At 37.3% G+C, this 18,204-nt stretch overlaps 2 protein-coding genes across 5 annotated transcripts in view; both read left to right on the top strand.

The window, feature by feature from the left end:
- The first annotated feature begins 116 nt into the window (after positions 1-116).
- senp6b (SUMO specific peptidase 6b) lies at positions 117-6,512 on the top strand. 3 transcript variants are annotated; one of them, XM_047821761.1, is made up of 18 exons: positions 117-774; positions 1,053-1,202; positions 1,292-1,353; positions 1,583-1,686; positions 1,829-1,984; positions 2,249-2,282; positions 2,492-2,650; positions 2,939-3,117; positions 3,317-3,453; positions 3,537-3,653; positions 3,755-3,877; positions 3,963-4,055; positions 4,152-4,342; positions 4,767-4,825; positions 4,901-4,953; positions 5,089-5,157; positions 5,889-6,039; positions 6,225-6,512. In XM_047821761.1, the coding sequence occupies exons 2-18, from the start codon at positions 1,069-1,071 to the stop codon at positions 6,360-6,362; spliced, it is 1,959 nt and encodes a 652-aa protein (XP_047677717.1). In that variant the 5' UTR covers positions 117-774; positions 1,053-1,068; the 3' UTR covers positions 6,363-6,512. The 3 variants fall into 3 exon arrangements, with proteins under 3 accessions (XP_047677717.1, XP_027028551.2, XP_027028549.2); XM_027172750.2 differs by having other exon boundaries at positions 117-863; positions 4,800-4,825; XM_027172748.2 differs by having other exon boundaries at positions 120-863.
- A 1,132-nt stretch (positions 6,513-7,644) lies between these two features.
- myo6b (myosin VIb) overlaps positions 7,645-18,204 on the top strand; it is a 32,061-nt gene continuing 21,501 nt past the window's right edge. Inside the window, exons 1-10 of one of the 2 annotated variants that reach the window (XM_027172562.2) lie at positions 7,645-7,801; positions 11,476-11,617; positions 13,008-13,077; positions 13,172-13,245; positions 13,989-14,118; positions 14,225-14,330; positions 14,489-14,544; positions 14,620-14,717; positions 16,092-16,256; positions 16,980-17,060. In XM_027172562.2, the coding sequence (XP_027028363.1) occupies positions 11,501-11,617; positions 13,008-13,077; positions 13,172-13,245; positions 13,989-14,118; positions 14,225-14,330; positions 14,489-14,544; positions 14,620-14,717; positions 16,092-16,256; positions 16,980-17,060 (897 nt within the window). In that variant the 5' untranslated portion in view covers positions 7,645-7,801; positions 11,476-11,500. Of the gene's footprint in view, positions 7,802-7,842; positions 7,867-11,475; positions 11,618-13,007; positions 13,078-13,171; positions 13,246-13,988; positions 14,119-14,224; positions 14,331-14,488; positions 14,545-14,619; positions 14,718-16,091; positions 16,257-16,979; positions 17,061-18,204 lie in introns of those variants that run through there. The other variant, XM_027172561.2, reaches the window with a different exon arrangement.

Here is an 18,204-nt window from a genome sequence, read left to right as displayed (position 1 = left end):
CATGAGTTCGCCAAGCTGCCACTGCTGGGCCCCTGAACAAGGCTTTAACCCTCAATTGTATTAATTGAAATAAAGTCACTCTGGATAAAGGTGTCTGCCAAATACCAGAAATGTAAATGTATAAGGTTAAAACATGGCATACTGCCCACATTTATACTAAAAACAAACTGGAAAGCAGCGACTGTATTCTGGTCTGTTCAATAACATCTGAAAATACTTTTCCGGCCTGTAACATATACATGGCCCACGATTGCCCTCTACAGGCGAACAGTGGTGTCTGCAATCATTCACGGAGTAAAGGCGATTTTGCAAAATCGATTTAGACCAATTCAGATTTGTTTAGAAATTACACGAATTATTTAAATGTCGAGTGATTAACTGCTTAAATTTGACGCAGTATAGATGTTTTTATCCATGAAACTTCCATCAACACTTAGGTTTCATTATTTATATTTGGGTTAAAGCCATGTAACTCAAATGACCAGTTAAAGACGCAGTTAACTGGCTATTGTACCGTACTACTTACTATAACAATTAACAATTTATTTAGTTTTCTGTTCTGTTTGAAACTGTATCATTGATTACCAGTACATAACGTATGTATCGATATCATGTATCGGTATGTATCGGTATGTATCGGGTATGTATCACCCGTTAGTACTTAATGAACGTGCCTATTGCGCATGCGGAACAACCTAAGGCACTAAATGCGTTTTGCGCATGCTCAACAACCACAGACGAATAGTAATCCTCGCAAACTGTCGTTTTCGTCCGGTTGAGTATTAAAGTAGCGTTGTAAGGTTTTGTAAATATTACCAAATTAATGGTTTAGCCAATGACCAAAAACGGTTTGTGTTAAGAAGGTAACAAGTTATTTTTTCAAAATTAATGCTAGTTGAAATACACTGGCTCAGAAATGAAAAGTGTGTATGAAAGTGTGTGTGTGTGTGTGTGTGTGTGTGTGTGTGTGTGTGTGTGTGTGTGTGTGTGTGTGTGTGTGTGTGTGTGTTTGTTTGTTTTTCCTTAAATCATGTTTTTGTTTTGTCCCTCAGTAAGTCCTCATCAAGCATGCCACAAAACCTGGAGAGTAACAGATTTCCATCATCCTTTAACCAGTGTACATCTCCATCACAAGGCGTTGTCCTTAAAAAGCGCCACTTCCTGCATGCTCTTGTGTCTTCTATGAGTAAAAAAGCAAGAAGGTTGGTTGTATAATGTATTTAGGAATGTGTAACAATTTGTTTCAAATGAAACAGGAACCTACTGTTTCTGTCTGGCTTACGGCTTGCAGGATGGGCAGCAATGAGAGAGATAATCCAGAGACAAACGAGTTACTAAGCTTGTGTAAAGTTGGTAAGTTTGTCTATTTTGTTCCAAATATGTGCGCACACTGTTGATCTTGCAAGCATTGTTTTGTATATGTATTGTTTTGTATATTTTTCTGATGAATGATTTGCAGGTTCTGCTCTGTAGGGTACCGTTTGGAAAGTGTCTTATCAAGAGTTTGTAATGTAGTTGAGGATGATAGTGAAGACTACGGATATGTCAAATATCTAAATAACAGTAACCTTTTATGAAATAGACGCAGCTGTTAAACCTAAAAGCTCCAACTCGGAAGAACTGACATTGTATCCGGATGCGCAGCCTCTGCTTAGAGTTCCACGAAAGCATCGTATGAGGGATCAGGTACTACAAAAAAATGCAAAATGTCTTTAGAATGCATTGTTTGTTGCTAAATTCAAGCAAGAGTCATTATTGTTTGCATATAATTTTATTTGCATTCTTGTGTTATCTGTATTGTGGTGAAAGTGTCTGTGTTTCTTTGCAGTATGGATACCTATTGGCAAACAAATGTATGGCAAGGGCGCCAGCCTCTACCTCATGGTCACTTGCATCACACATGTCAGGGTGTAGCAAGCTTGTGCTCAGTGTCAGAAGTCTTAAACTTGGAAAACTAAACATGATTTTCAGAGGGTTTGTCACAGTGAGTCTTTGGCCTGTTCAGATTTTAAGGCTTTACTGAATTCTCAGAGCACCACCCTGGAGTTTCTGTACACAATCAGTGTCTGTATGGGTTTCTTTTGAGTTCCTCTGGCTTCCTCTCACCTCTTGAAAACATCCTGGCAGCAGGAATCTATGTGAAGCTATGTATTAATGTGTGTGTCTTTCTGTGTAATAAAATGTAGTGTATGAATTACTTCAAGTTCATTCAGAATTTAACCACTAACTAGTCTGGTTTTCCCCCCAGTTTTCAGTGGATTATATTGAGATTACAAATGGAGGTACGAACTACATTATGGTTTGTGTAATGGTATTGGTTAATCTATTTAGGCAGTTAAGGAAAATTATAGATTTTATCAATTGGTATTGGATCATTAATGTAAAATCAAGTTATTTAATATTATACATCAAGTAAATCTGTTACTTGTGTAGCCTCCTGTTTAAATGTCACCAAGGTCATTTTTGTAGCCACTTGTGTGTGTGTTTCAAGTGCGAATTGAGGCGTTAGAGCTCACCAGCTGCGAATGGTGCAGGGGACATAAACTGCCGACTTTGTTTCTGCAAATGAGCGATGCAGCACGATGCCAACTGAGAGAGCAGTTTGCCATGTCTACAGATGCAAGGATGTGGGATGGCTGTCTGAGTGAGAGTTAGTAGCCAAAGGTTTTTTCACATTTCAGTTGCTACTGCATTTCTTCTCCTATACTATTCTGAAATGACACTTTTTGAGACAGAAAAGAAAAATGCACTTTAGAGCTCAGTTAATTGAGTTTTGAGTACACCGATTTTCCATTTTTTTCTCACTTTCTAAGATGCAGTAGCAGGTGATTTAGCTTAAAAACCCTGGAGCATTACCTTCTTTACAACCAAAATAGCCACTTGGTCAAAATCAATGTATTTATGACCGTTTCAGAAAATTCTTGTTTCCCTCTGACAGATCAACAAGAAAAGTACCTCGGAATTATCTTTGAGAGTGTTCCAACAGTGCTGGAGGAGGCCACACTAGAAGAAATCTTTACCAAAATTGGAAGACTTAAGAATTTAAATAACTTTTATGTCAAGCTCACATGTAAGGAAGCCAGTGACAGACTAATGGCACCTAAACATTTACAGAAGGTGAGTTGTCATGGACGTGTAAATTTGCTATTTAAAGAATTGATTCCTCTCTTTTGGTCAGCAGGAGCTGTTATTAGTACAGTGACAGAGTGAGAAGTTTTAGTCTGAAGTCTGTATTATAATGGAACCTTAGACATCTTTGATAACAGGAGGTTTACTGTATATACAGTGTCTCTCTTTTCTTTGTGCTTTGTGGTAGGGGTTGTACTGCGATCCCTTCTCTCCCACTAAAGTTCAGAGTGACGTAATCCTGAGTGTCTCAGAGAGCGATGTGGAGGATGATGACGATGACAACCTGATAGTGTGTCCATCCTCACACAATCAATTAGCCAAAACGTGAGTGGTATTATATTTTAGTTGGTATTATTACTACTTCTCTTTCTTTTTGGTAACAGCTATAGAGATTTTTGTGTTTACAGACTGGTCATGTATCCACCTCCCCCAGCAAAGGGTGGCTTTTCCATCACTGAAGAAGACCTTAGTTGTCTCAATGAGGGCAAATACCTAAATGATGTGATAATGGATTTCTATTTAAAGTAAGCACTTATTCTGTGATTATTTATTTATTTATTTATTTATTTATTTATTTATATTCTAAAGAAGATTAATTTTTGTTTTCTGTTTTTATGTATCTCAGATATTTGGTCTGTGAGAAGTTACAGAAGGAGGATTCCAACAAGTATCATGTATTCAGCTCCTTCTTTTACAAAAGTCTCACTCAGAATGACCTGATAGACGATCTGGACAGCACAGGTTTATCGTAAGTATCTTAAAAATCAATTGTCTATAAAATTACTTGATGTTTATGTATTCACATAATATTATGCTGGTCAACTTACACACAGCGTTCAAGAGAGGAGGCATAATCGGGTGAAAACCTGGACCAGGCATTTGGATCTTTTCAAGAAGGACTTTATCTTTGTACCGATTAACCAGTCGTAAGTTCTGATTTTCATTTTTTTTCATAAGTAACTTTTCATGTTTAATATTTGTGTCAATCATTATTAAATATTAACTAATTCTGTTGATCTCAGCGCTCACTGGTACCTGGCTGTTATCTGCTTCCTGGGCCAAGCATCAGACTGCTTTATTATGGATCCTTATGAGAGCAAGAACGAGGAGAACTCTATAGTGCTTTCTCGCAGCTCACCATTTTCAAACCCCATGTCACTTTTCTACAGACTCCAAACACCTAAGCAGGTTTCAAAGTGGAGTGCATCTCAAGGTACCAATAAACTCAGTGCTGATTGGTTATTTAATCACTATTAGAGATGTTCACCCTAACCCTGCACACTCGGCATGTTTAATGCAAAGGAACTTGATAACGCCATAGTAAAATGCATTATTTTCTATCTCACATGTTAACCAATTATCTGTTTATTAACTCGTATAGATATATAAATAATCAAAATAGGGTGGAAAGCACATCCCAAGCACTTCTGAGTTTATTTCTAGTGACCGCAAATAAGAAAAAAACAAATGTGTTATTATTTTTAATTTTAAACACATCTGAGCTGGTGCAGTTGCTTTCAAACTGATGATAAATCAAATCAATAAATCAAAAGGTGATTTAAAACCAATACAAAAATAAATAAGATATTTGGTGAAACATTATACTCTTCCCAATCATTACATGGTGCTTGTTATAGGTGAGATCGATGAGGGGTTCTGCTTTGTTTCAGATGATGACCTAGGTGACGAATTTCAGGTAATTTGGTCATCTTGGATCTATAGAAGTGTGAGTTTGCAGTGCTATTAGTATATTTTTAATCCTTTTTTTTAGTACAACGGATCCAGCAGATATGCATGCAAAATAAGTGATACTGCTTCTAAACAGTGAGTACAACACTCTGATCTCTTGTCTGTCTATAGAGTACCTTTCCATTACAAAGCAATATTCTCTCTTCTCAAACACGGTTTCTTTTTGTCATACTACTCATTTTAGTTTGTATTTTTATCATTTACACCTAGGCCCTGCATTCTCATTATGGACTCACTCAACTGTAGTGACAAACCAACAGTAGTGAAAACACTACAAGAGTAAGTATTTGCTAGTAATCTAATCAGATTTTCACACACAACAGTCTTTTAGAGTTTAAAAAGAATGGTGCAAAGAAACAAAAAGCATGGGGATGAGAGATCAGTAGAAAACGGCCAGACTGGTTTGAGCTGCCAAGGATACAGTAGCTCATATACTCTAACATTGAGTTATACTGTGCTGTGCTGATGAGATTCCTATTCTTGACTGGCAGGATTGGAAAAAACTGTGGTCTTCTACTGTTGTAGCCCATCCACCTCCATATTTGTGTTGTGCATGCTGAGTTGCTTTTCTTTTCACCATGTTTGTGGAGTGCTTTTTTGAGTTACTATAGTCTTCCTGTCAGCTCCTCTGATCACGCTCATCAACAAGGTGTTTCAGCCTGCAGATCTTCCACTCCACTGTACTCCATTCCACCTTTTTTGCACCATAGATACAGATGTCTGTGAACATTTCAGAGCAGCAGTTTCTTAAATACTCAAGCCAGCCCTTCTGACACCAACAATCCATTACAAAGATGACATTTTTTCTTTATTCAGAAGTTTGTGAATATCAGATCTGCATGATTTCTTTAGTATTAAGGTGCTGCTATAATACTGGCTGATGAGATAACTGCATGAACGTGCAGGTGTTCCTAATTATGTAAATGCTGCGAGTGTAAATATTATACAAATTCTTTGCATGTGTATTGGTATGATGCATGCCTGTGTAATTGTGTATTATAAATTCAAAGGTATTTGGAGATGGAGTGGCGAGTGAGGAAGGGCTCATCGTGGAGTTTTGGGAAACAAGCCATGAATGGATGGAGTGTGCAGGTCCCACAGCAGGATAATCATACCGACTGTGGGGTTTATGTTTTGCAGTATGTGGAAAGCTTCATCACAGTGAGTGTGCAACACATGGTTGTATCTTTGTTCATTTGGTAGAGAGCAGCTAAATTATTAAAGGTGTGACATGTAGACTCAGTGAGCAAAATATATCTTGAAAGAATAACACTGTGCTATAGGTTATGGCATAACTCAATCCTGTTTTTTTTTTCTTTTCTTCTTTTTGAATATATTTTTTCTAGAACCCACCAAGGACTTTTCATCCTGACATGGATCTGAGGGATTGGTTTTCACAGACACTTGTGAAAAAAAAGCGGGAAAGAATAAAAAGGCTTATTTTTAGACTCCACCAGGAACAGAAAGCTGACCTCAGAAAATGAATGCCACCCAGAGATCAACCACAATTCTGTTAGCTCAACTTTCAAAAGGCTATATAGATTAAATGATTTTGTTTCCTGTATTTAGACAAAGAACAATTTTGTTTGTAAGATTATCTAACAGTATATAGCAAAATAAAGTATTTAATTGAGTCTTTTGTTTGTTGCTTATATAGTTTCACATTATCCTTCTACCTTAGTTCATTTTTCTGATGTGGTACTCATTGTTGTACTTTAAGAAAAAAACTTTCTAACTTTCTAGGTTTTAAATCGGTAATTATTATTCATAGCCTCTTTAGAGTTAACCATCTGATTTATAAGTAGACAAAAATGGAATGTGTGGTAACTTGACCCTAATGCATCAGCCAGGATTTACTGTGTACAGTATTCAACGTTCTATTATTTATTTACTTTATTCCAGCAGATGCATGTGAATGTTCATTATGATGTTCTTGCATTGTAACCTCAGTCTGTGTACGGTTACAATATTACATGATGAGTTAATAACATCCTTAATTTGTATCCTCTTAGACCATTTGACATTTGTTGTATTGCGATACATTATAAATATCAGTGCCATTAAAACCGTGTTGAAGGTAGTTCATTATCCTGTAGGTTTGAATGCTTGTCTGGAAAACCGTTTATGCCTGATCAGCTCACCTTCCTTGTTATAATTATCCTCAGTATTCATTTACTGGCTGTAATGTAAGAAAATCAGGGTGTAGTTAAATAATGGGAAAGACAGCATGAGTTCTAGAGTTGTGTTAAATTTGCCCAAGATCATGAAGGTCAGACATTACATATAACACAGATACTGGTACTTCAGTTTGAGTAATGCACTATGTGTATAACTCAAACTGAAGTACCAGTATTGAGGGTTTTTTTTTCAGCCACCCATTGCTCAGTAACCTGAGGCTAGTTGCAAATGGAGGCAAGGATCATGTGTCCTAATTAGATCTACAGAGTTGCTATTCAACAGAGTATCGGATTTCTACTTCAGGAATACTTCTAAAAGTTTTAAATGTCAACCATCTTAAAAATTCATGGGCGCATTTGCATTTTGTGGCACAACTTCAGCTGAACTGATGATGCCTAACGCTTTTGCCCTGTCACCCTGCACGCGCCGAAGTCTTACTGAAAACCGATGGGACAGCTTAATCCAGAATGACATATTTGAGTATAGTCGAACAGAGTGTCAATTATAGCTGTGATCAGTAGTAGTATTTTTAAGAATGAAGTTACTTCCTGATTGCACTGCACTTTAGATGTTTTAACGCTTGCCGGTGTGCTGATGACGGGGACGCGCGCGCGCGCTTCCCACTGACGTCACCAAGGTTCAGTTCAATCCATAGCCAGAGAGAGAGAGAGAGAGAGAGAGAGAGCGCTCTGTCAGCAGGACTTAACCCCTTTTACCGCACAAAAGCGCATCCCAACGCTGTATTGTGAGTACGCTGTTTTTAATGCTCTTTCTCGTCTGTTCTTGTGCCCTTTAAAGACAGCTGGCTTGGTAATATTTCATTATACTTCTCTATGAAAGGAGCTAACATGCTAATATGATAATTTGCCCGCTACTTTCCCGAAATGTAAAGTTTGTGGAAAAAGAAAGCCGTGTGTATAACACGAGGCGACTCGTACAAGGTAACTAAACGGCTAGGGATGACTTCTGATAGAGTCTTGATGATGTGCCAAAGGTGTTATTGTTATTGTAACCTCTTGTTGTTGTTTAGATCAGCGCGTGCGCTAAATAATGTAACATAACAGATTCGTGATAGTGGATAGTAGAGTGAAGAAGAACCGAACTGTATTTATATAAAAGCAAGCTCTTAAATCTAAGTCTGATGTGCTTTAAGAGTCTGTTTGTGACGTATATTCATGTCAGTCTCAGTGGTGTGATTCTAGTGCGACTATTAACTCGTTTTATTGGATTACATGTGAGGTTCTTTTAATCTGATTCATAATTCTGTATCATCACTTACACCTATTTATTACTACCTACAGTATTTATAGAAAGGAATAAGAAAGACGTGAAAGCTGTGCATCCTGTTGGGTTAGTACAAATATTACAATGTGTTTTCCATATCCCCAGGAAGTTAGGGAGGGGGTGGAGGAGAGGATGCTTTATGTGTGTGTGGACAGGAAACTTCTTCCTGCCCTTTCACCCCACGCTGTCTCCATTAGCAACCGCTGTATTGTATCCAGCAGGGAACCTTCAAGCACTTTTCCCGTTCCTGGTCATGAATCTCTACCCATTAACCATAATAAAGCACAGAAGAATATCTCACCTTAGCTTGCTGACAGGTTTATTTGCTGAAGCTGAAGTAAGCTGTTTAATGCATAACTGTCCAAGCACAATTTCCGCATGAGCTGTCAAACATGGATTGTAGCTTTTTTTTTTTTTTCCACTGTGTTGCTTTATGTCTGACAATATGGGTTTTCTTTCACCTCTGTTTGTCCTCTGTATATGGAAAAACTGTGGCTAAGATGGACAGTTAATCAGATAGTACATTATTTTGGTCGAAGTGTGTTAAACAGGTAAAACTGCTGCTTATTCAAAAAAAATACACTGGTGATTATGTATCTAAACCCATACCGGGATACGATTAAAAAACACAAAGTAGTTCACATTCAGATGCTTGTGCTCTAATGGAGCATTTGGCAAGTGCTCCAATGCTGCAAAACATATGTGTGAAAAAACCTTTATGGAAATCTAAAAGCGTTGTCTGTTTAGTCCGCTGAGACTTGTTAGCTTCTCATAATAAGTTTCAGCCTGTAAGGCCATATAGGCGCTTATTTTTAAAAGTATGGTTTGGAGGCATGCTGTTTATTCTTCTCCAGCCCACTCTTTAAAGAATTCTGACCAAAACACCCACTTTCACAGGCACTCTTAACTAAGTGTTCCTCAAGTTTTGTTTTTTGTTTACACCCACCTCCATAGCAAACTGATTTGGTTCTGTTTCCACAGTATAAACAAATTAGTAACTTAAACCACAGTGACCATTACCACAAAAAAGCCACTCACTCACACACACACACACACACACTCACTTACATACTCACTCACACTCACTCACACTCACTCACTCACTCACTCACTCACTCACTCACTCACTCACTCACTCACTCACTCACTCACTCACATCTTCATAACTACTGTATCCTAAGGGTCAGGGTTACAGTAAATCCAGAGCTAATGTTATATATCCTGGATGGGACATTAGTCTTTGGCCCAGTAACACACACACACACACACACACACACACACACACACACACACACACACACACACACCTTTCTTTATACTACTTGTCTCTTTAAACACATACAGTATCCTGCTACAAAGGCAAATTACCGAGATAAATACACAAAAACATAAATAAAGGAAATGTATATGCAAATATTTTGGTCTGATCCATGTTTCCTAGTCCTCAACAGTTGCTTATTTCCCCAGGCATATTCACAGTCAAATGATACAGAGGAATCATTTGAATAAAATTTTACTGCTTGTAAATACTGCCTGTAAGGATGAATTTTAATATGTTGTAGGAAAACTTTCAGCTGTCAGATAGCCGGATTTAACTTAAGTCTCTTTAGGTTGAACATGGTTCATTCTCTTTTACACGGTGCCTCATGCTTGGTGAACTTTGAACCCATTTTGTCTCTGAGCACCTACAAAGAAACCTACTGTCTTTTACCTACTTCCCTCTGTTACGATTCTAGCTGTCTTTAGATGGAATTCGATATGAATTTACTCACAGTCCGTCCGGATAAAGTAATCTAATTTGTAATGCAAAATATAGTAATGTAATGTAAATGAAATAATGAAATTTAAGATATTATTAAATTCTTTACCATCTAGGGTGCATGGTTTGTACCTTCAGTATGTATCTTTTACCTGGGAAGGTGTAAGTGGTGTTGTGGTGGAAATTTCTAATCTAAAGATGTTTATAAGTCCTTGTCCTTCTATGCTTTTACCTTGTATCTGTAGTGACCAGAGACTGACATTGTCATCAGTTGTTTTCTTAAGATTATGACAAGGGCAGTAGGGACTGGAGATGAGTTGTCGGGAATTAGGCATAAACAGCATTCAGTATGCGGTTATTTTGAGCCAGTGATTGATGATGTTTTGCTCTTACATATCTTCTTTACTTGAGTTCTGTATATAAAATCTTGATGTAATGAATGATCATGGCCATTCATCTCTTATGCTGTATGCAGAGTGTTGGGTCCTGCTGCGCAGCTGAGCACAATAAATTGTGTATCCGTTTTTACTCTTGCCTGTGTCTACCAGGGTGATACTTTAAATATCTCAAACCTCAGAAGAAAGGTCGGAGAAAAAAATGTTGGCAGTATTGGATTATTGTTTGTAACAGTGTATTAAAAACTGCATTTACATGCTCACTATTATGTTAGCTTAGTTCATATAACAAATGATGAACCAATTTTTTCAGGTGTCTTGTGTCTCTGTCTGTTTGCTCAAAATTACTTTGTTTTGCTGAGGCATATAGAGAAAAACAGAGGCTTTCTGGAAGCCTTTTGTTCTCCTGGGCTTGTGTAGGGTTCAGTCCATTAGCACAGATGCAGTTTATGCAGAGCAGACAATGAGGTCATTTAACATGCTGAGTGAAATGATGCCTAACAAATTGAGAACTGAGCCATGGGAATCTTTGAGGACGTGGTAAAAGCCTCCAGCATGGAGTACTGAGTGTGGATGAGGGTAACATTGGCTGTGGACTGAAACAAGAGCATTGATCAACCTGGCCTCTATTGCACACCTGACCTCTGCGATACGGGCACCTCACTAACACATTCCCTGTGGATATCATTCACAGGGGATTGTATAATTTTGGTTTCTGGAGTCTACTTTCCGGTAGACTTTTCCTTATGATGCTTGTAGAATATGTCATTTTCTTGCAGTTCCACAATATTTGGCAATTATTTTTTTATAGTGCTTTCATTATTTTATTTCTACTGACCGGTGAGGAGCATCTTTATTATTATATCAAAAAGGTACTGTTTGTATCCCATGTTAAAGTAATCCAAATGAACTTCTTGCATTTTATCTGACACAAAATTGTCTTATAAAATACATTTTTCCCTCCCTTTCTATGCTCTGTAGAGCTAGTCTCTAGCTGTGGAACGCTATGGATGATGGGAAGCCTGTGTGGGCACCCCATCCGACTGATGGGTTCCAGCTGGGGATGATAGTAGACATCGGTGCTGACACATTAACTATTGAACCACTCAGTAACAGAGGCAAGGTGAGTCAGAAAAAACAAAACAAAACCATATAGCATGGTTAATAGATCGTTAAATTGCTTATTATGGATGTGCAGTACAGAGAGTAACATAAATCTGGAATAAATGTTTAGGAATAATTCATTGAACAGTCAGATGTTATGTGTTACATGAAATTAATTATATACTGTTCATCTATACCATAGATGGTAGATTTCATTACAAAAACATTCATGAACCATCTATAATTCTATAATTGTTTGTTTTTATTAAGGAAGTATCTACAGTAGAATAAAGGAACAAGTCAAATGAGCAAACAGGTCCAGCTCTGTGCTGTGTAAGGGTGTCACTTGCAGAGGTAGTTAATAAGTAATGACTCCTACCTGTAGCAGGTGTGCAGCTCATATTACACTCAGGTTGGGTTCATTAGAAGAGTAAGCCATCTGGGTTTTAGCCACCCCTTAGAGAATCAGCCTGTACTGCTGTGCTGCAGGAAAAGGCTTTAGCATAAACTAACAAACATAAAACTGATTACACTTTTGTAGTTATGCCTCAGTTCTATCAGATATTTATATTTTTTTATCTTTCATGTAGCCCTGCTAATGTAGTGATTTCATGCAGTTTCATTTTGTCAGATCTGTGAGATAGGACTGTGATGGTGCTTGGTGGAACGACAAACTGTATACTAAAAATGGGTTGAGCACATGTATTTATACATGCAAACTGTATGTTTGATATGAACCCTGTGATATACCTTAAAGATTCTCTCTCAGAATTTTAACCTCACACTAATTTTCCTCTCAGATATTCACAACAATTTGGCATAGATCTCTTCAATTCTTATTATGTTGCTGCTTATTAAACAAAGATCCATTAAATCTATTGAGCCATCCATCCATCCATCAAACCCCATTTCTTTTTCAATTCTTTTCAGAACCATATCCCACCACTAGCTAGCTGTTACTGCTACCAGCCATGGATAATGAGGGCTAACATACCTATTTCCTTGTGCTACTAGAAAGATGTTTCTTTTGCTCTTGCTCTTAGAGAAAAATGCTAACTGCCCTGTTGTGTATATACGTGAGCTCACCAATGCAGAATGTCTGTTTAATACGGGGACTGAAACTCCAACTTTCCATCCACAGAGCAGGGCATTAATTCCCTTTTATTTTGTGCCACTCAGGAGACCATTGGTGTCATTTTATAAAACCAATGTTGTAGAAGTTTGCTATTTATAAGTAGAAAATGCACTATATTTATAGCAGTTGTTCTGAGAACCAGTCCTTTTCTGTGTGCTTGTTCAGTTAATGTCACGTAAGTTAATCTGGGAAGTTACCAAACCATTAGTAGTTCATGAGAACATTTGACTGGAGAGGGGAAGGGTAATAAAAGATGTTCTGTCTGAATTTCCAGACTTTCCTGGCTCCCATTAGTCAAGTCTTCCCAGCAGAGGATGATGTCAACAAACATGTAGAGGACAACTGTAAGTTGTGAAATTCAGCATAGTGAAGTGAATTATGCCATACTTAATGCATTAATATGATTGTATGTTTCATAATTTTTTTATTTATTTTTAGGTTCTCTTATGTACTTAAATGAAGCCACCCTTCTGAACAATGTACGGGTTCGTTACAGTAAAGACTTGATCTATGTAAGTCGGATTACTTGCACTTGCCTTCTCTGGTACTGTAGCTCTCACCTCTTATGTCCACTAAATCTTGGTCTAAATCTCCAGTAATATATAGAAATTTCTGCATTTTGGTATACATTAAGTGTATTATTATTTCTGATTCAGTAGTACGCAAATACTTTTTTGCACTTGTATCTTTCACTAAATAATCTTTTTATTAGGAATGTAATTGCTGTAATAAAATACAGTGACAGGTTTTATGTCTCTGGCAGTTAAATGTTTGCTTAGGGTGGCCATTTGTGTGTAGCAGACATCTGTGTTGTTGAAGATTTGCTTGTGGTCCAGCTTTTCCTCATCAGAATGGCCTCTTCATAGCCCACAGACCTGCTGTCAATGCTGTGTGTGTCATGTTTAGTGTAGAGGCCTTGCCCTGCTGTGGCTGCCCATCTCAGGTGACCTGGCTAATCCTGCCCAGACGGTATCGGGTTGTCTGTTGCACTTAATTAGATCCAGTGAGGTAGCATTAAACAGCGTGGCAAGGCTGAATGGCAGCAGGTGGAGAGGAGCCTGTTTGTGAAGACTATGCTAATGGGCAGCCAAGGGAACCATTACAGTGGTCACTTAATTGTTCTCCAAGTTCCAGACTGTTGTACAGTAAATGTCAGCTAGTCAGTAGGCTTTCTTCTTAACCCCTACAGTGTATACAGCATCTGTTTGCTTGCACCTCATTTATACTGCTCTTCACTATGTTTTGTTTTATCCAGACATTTGTGGCTAACATCCTGATTGCTGTGAACCCTTACTATGACATTCCTAAACTCTACGCTCCTGAGACCATCAAGAGCTATCAGGGACGCTCTTTAGGAACTCTCCCACCTCATGTGTATGCTATTGGTCAGTATTTGCTATCATAAAAATCCTTTAAATTGAGAATTGACTTTTTTAACTTTCTGTTTTTAATCAATCTCTTTCCCTTTCCGATTGTATCTTTTCATCCCAGCTGATAAGGCATATCGAGACATGAAGGTGCTGAAGATGAGTCAGTCCATCATTGTGTCTGGTGAATCTGGTGCTGGAAAAACTGAAAACACCAAGTTTGTTCTCAGGTCTGGTACATAGGCTCAAATGTAATGTAATTGCATGAAAAGAAAGGTTGGATTACAAAACATATCAAAACTCAATAATTTCAATGTTGGCAACACTGAAAGTAACCATTGGAGGTTTTTAGTTCCTTGTGTGGTGAATGATTTTCTCTCTTCTTCAGGTATTTAACCATGTCATATGGTACTGGTCAAGATATTGATGAGAGGATAGTTGAGGGTGAGTCAGATTACAGTATGCTTTAAGCTTCTTCATAGGTACAGATAACTATGACACTCATATAATGTGTTGCAGCAAACCCACTGCTTGAAGCATTTGGAAACGCAAAGACTGTCAGGAACAACAACAGTAGCCGTTTTGGAAAATTTGTGGAAATTCATTTTAATGAAAAGGTATAACATTTAATAACCTTTCTGATGTGATGTATATGTGATCCATGAATTTATACAGTTTTAATGAGAATTCTTGATGCAATGTATGGATGCAAATCAAAAACTTTGTCATTGCTTATTCATAGTCGTTTGCTGCTTTTTAATTGTATTGATTGAAGATCAGGGAGTTTAGAAGTGTTTCTAACTAAACTTATTTTGCTGTTTTATATAAAATATATGGGCAAAAGTTTGTTGACACCTGAACATCACACACACACGTGTGCTTTTTGTGCACCTTATATCAGATTTATACTTATATACTTATACCCCCTTTGCTGTTATAGATTTCTGGGAAGGCATTTCACTAGGTTTTGGAGCTGTGTACTCCCAACTTTGTAACAACAGTTTGGGGAAGGTCCACATATGGGTGTGATGGTTCACATTTGTCATATAATGTGAACCCTTACTTACTATTTTATTAGGAACACAGAAACATCTACACATTTAGGCAGTTCTTTAAATAGCAAATCATGTAGCAGGTACAGTCATGCAGATACAGGACAAAAGCTTCAGTTAATGTTCACATCAAACATCAGAATGAAGTTTGATGTCTGTGACTTTGACTGTGGTTGGTGTTGGGCTGATTTAAGTATGGGCTGATCTAATATGGGCTGATTTAAGTATTTCAGAAACTGCTGGGATATTCACATAGGGCATTTTCTAGAGTGTACACAGAATTTCTGATGGTCTATATGCCTTGTTGATAAGTGAGGGTCAAAGGAAAATGGCCAGATTGGTTTGACGTGTCAGGTAGGATATAGTAACACATGCATGTAGGACGGTAGGTAGGTATGTAGGTTGGGGCTGGGTGAGTGGGGTAGGTAGGTACTGTAGGTACTTTATTGATCCTGGAGGAATTTCAAGCATCCAGTAGCAACATACAAACATGTACAAATGAAGTCGCTCCTTACAAATGTGGTGGGGTGAAAAGCATCTCAGCATGCATCTCAGCATAAGACAGCGTGTAGAAGGAATCTGAGGCTACAGTGGGCACAGACTCTGGACAACAAACCTTTTCAGCCTGCAAACCCTCTGCTCACAAAGTGTTGTGTGTGTGAAATTCCAACAGTTTCTAGAAATATATAAACCAGCTTATCTGGTTCTATATCACACTCAAAGTTACATAGATCAGCCATTTTCTTTATTCCTTTGTTTGATGTGAACATTGGAACTGTGAACTTAAGCCCTTGACCTATATCTGTATGATTTATGCATAGATCTAGTAATTGCGTGATGATTGGATGATTGGATAACTGTATAAATTTGCAGTCTAATAAAGTGGAAAGTGAATGTATATCTTTATTTTGAATGTATATTTTGTTCTGTTGTATGCAGAATGCAGTTGTAGGAGGATTCGTCTCACACTATCTTTTAGAGAAGTCTCGCATCTGCATGCAGAGTTCAGATGAGCGTAATTATCACATATTCTATCGCCTCTGCGCTGGTGCCTCTGAAGACCTTAAGAATATTTTGCACTTAAACTCACCTGACAGTTTCCGGGTAAGTCTCTTCTAATAAAAGGTTATTTATTAATGAATAAAACATTGTGCATATTAACAGCTCAGAGTTGTAATTAATGAGAACATTCCTACATTATTACTTATCTACTTATGAGATAGCTGCAATCAATACACATCAGCCTTTCTCTCTCTCTCTCTCTCTCTCTCTCTCTCTCTCTCTCTCTCTCTCTCTCTCTCTCTCTCTCTTTCTCTGTTTGTCTTTGTATCTCTTTCTTTCTTTTACACACACACAAACAACTTTCTCAATTTATTATATAAAACAGTTAATCAAGTTTCAAGTTTCATCTACAGCTAGGCATGTTTATATGCTTCATTTAACCAAGATAATAATAATAATAATAATCATTATTATTATTATTATTATTATTATTATTATTATTATTATTATTATTATTATTATCTACTTTAGAAAGTGAGCCACAGTACAGCTCTGTGTAAGAAGCTACTGTACATTTATTTCAAGAAAATAGCGTTTGCTTTTGTTTATTTTTCTTTCTTTTATAAGATTTTAGTTTATTTATTTATTTAGAACGTTTTATTGTTCGGTTTACTTCTTGAAGCTCAACGTGTCAGTGATGCCACTAGATGGCATATTTGCTTAAGTGTTTAGTTTTAGCACAGCTAGTATGACACTTGGCAGTACAAAATTACTGATATATGGTACAAAGTTTTAACATCTTACCAATAAAATCTTTTTTTTCAGTATTTGAATCGTGGCTGCACAAGATACTTTGCAAGCAAAGACTCAGATAAACAGATCATGCAGAACCGGAAAAGTCCTGAGGTACGTCACATGTCTACGCTGCTTTAGTGTTTCAGCAAGTTGTTATTTGATCCTGTTTTTCTAAAACAGTTTCCTGATTGCTTCTGAATGCATGAACTCTGATAAAGATTGTGTCATTAATATTGTGATTGTTTTCTACATTATGGCTCAAATCAATTTGGACTGTTTATGTTATATCCACTCTTATATTTGGGCTGTTACCACAGAGTAATACTGTAGTAAAGGGACTTTTTTGTATCCAAATGATTTTTTTTAATGAATTCTTTGTGCTTAAAATTAGTTCTGGGCTTGTTTACTTGTTAAATCCCAGCACTGGTATTGTACCTTTAGATGAACCTCCCTGAAGGGACTTTTTTAATATGAAGCACTTATGAAGCATTTAGTAAAAATCATCTTTCCTCCTCATCTGTGTAGATTATGAGAAATGATCTAACAATAGCATCCAAATGCTTCTACTGTCATCCAGATAACATTTAAAATAATCCAGGCATAATCAAAACCCATATTTTGCTGTATCTATGTCTATATCTATGTCTATAGACAATAAGAAAATATAGCTATACTTAGATCCTAGCAAGGTCAACAAAGTAGGGTTTGATTTCTATTAGAAACTCAACAGGCCTTCCCACATATGATTCCCTTGTGTTATGAAGCTAAATGGCTTCAGAAGTGGTCATTAATAAATCATTTATTAGCTGTTATATATTCTTACACTGTGATTATAAAAGAACAATAACGTATTACCCTCTCTTTGTTTTCATTTAAAACCCAGGACAAAAAGGTGATCTGAGTACACTGCTGTTTCTTGAGTTTGATGTTGAGTTTGTTGTGATAAAAATGCATGCTTGCAATCTTTCATACATAGGTCAGGTTATTTGAAATGTATTACCTCTTGCACGCTTCTACATTCTTCAAGGGCCACTATACCGCAAGGTTGTGTTCTTTACACACACTTGAACTGGAACTTGAAATACTTACCATGAATTGATTCCTATGTGTTAGACCAAGGATAACACCAAACTACAGTATGTTGTGTGGAGGCCCTCTGCGAATGTACTGTAATTTGACATCCCTGGGATTCCTGATGTTTGGTTTCAGTGCAACTCAGGGTTATGCTAAAGTAGAATGGATTGCTGTCTGACTG

The sequence above is a fragment of the Tachysurus fulvidraco genome, chromosome 12 (assembly GCF_022655615.1).
Source record: "Tachysurus fulvidraco isolate hzauxx_2018 chromosome 12, HZAU_PFXX_2.0, whole genome shotgun sequence".
In the NCBI taxonomy this organism is placed as follows: Eukaryota; Metazoa; Chordata; class Actinopteri; order Siluriformes; family Bagridae; genus Tachysurus; species Tachysurus fulvidraco.
The sequence above is the reverse complement of the archived record's forward strand: the minus strand, read 5'-3'. Positions and strand labels throughout refer to the sequence as shown.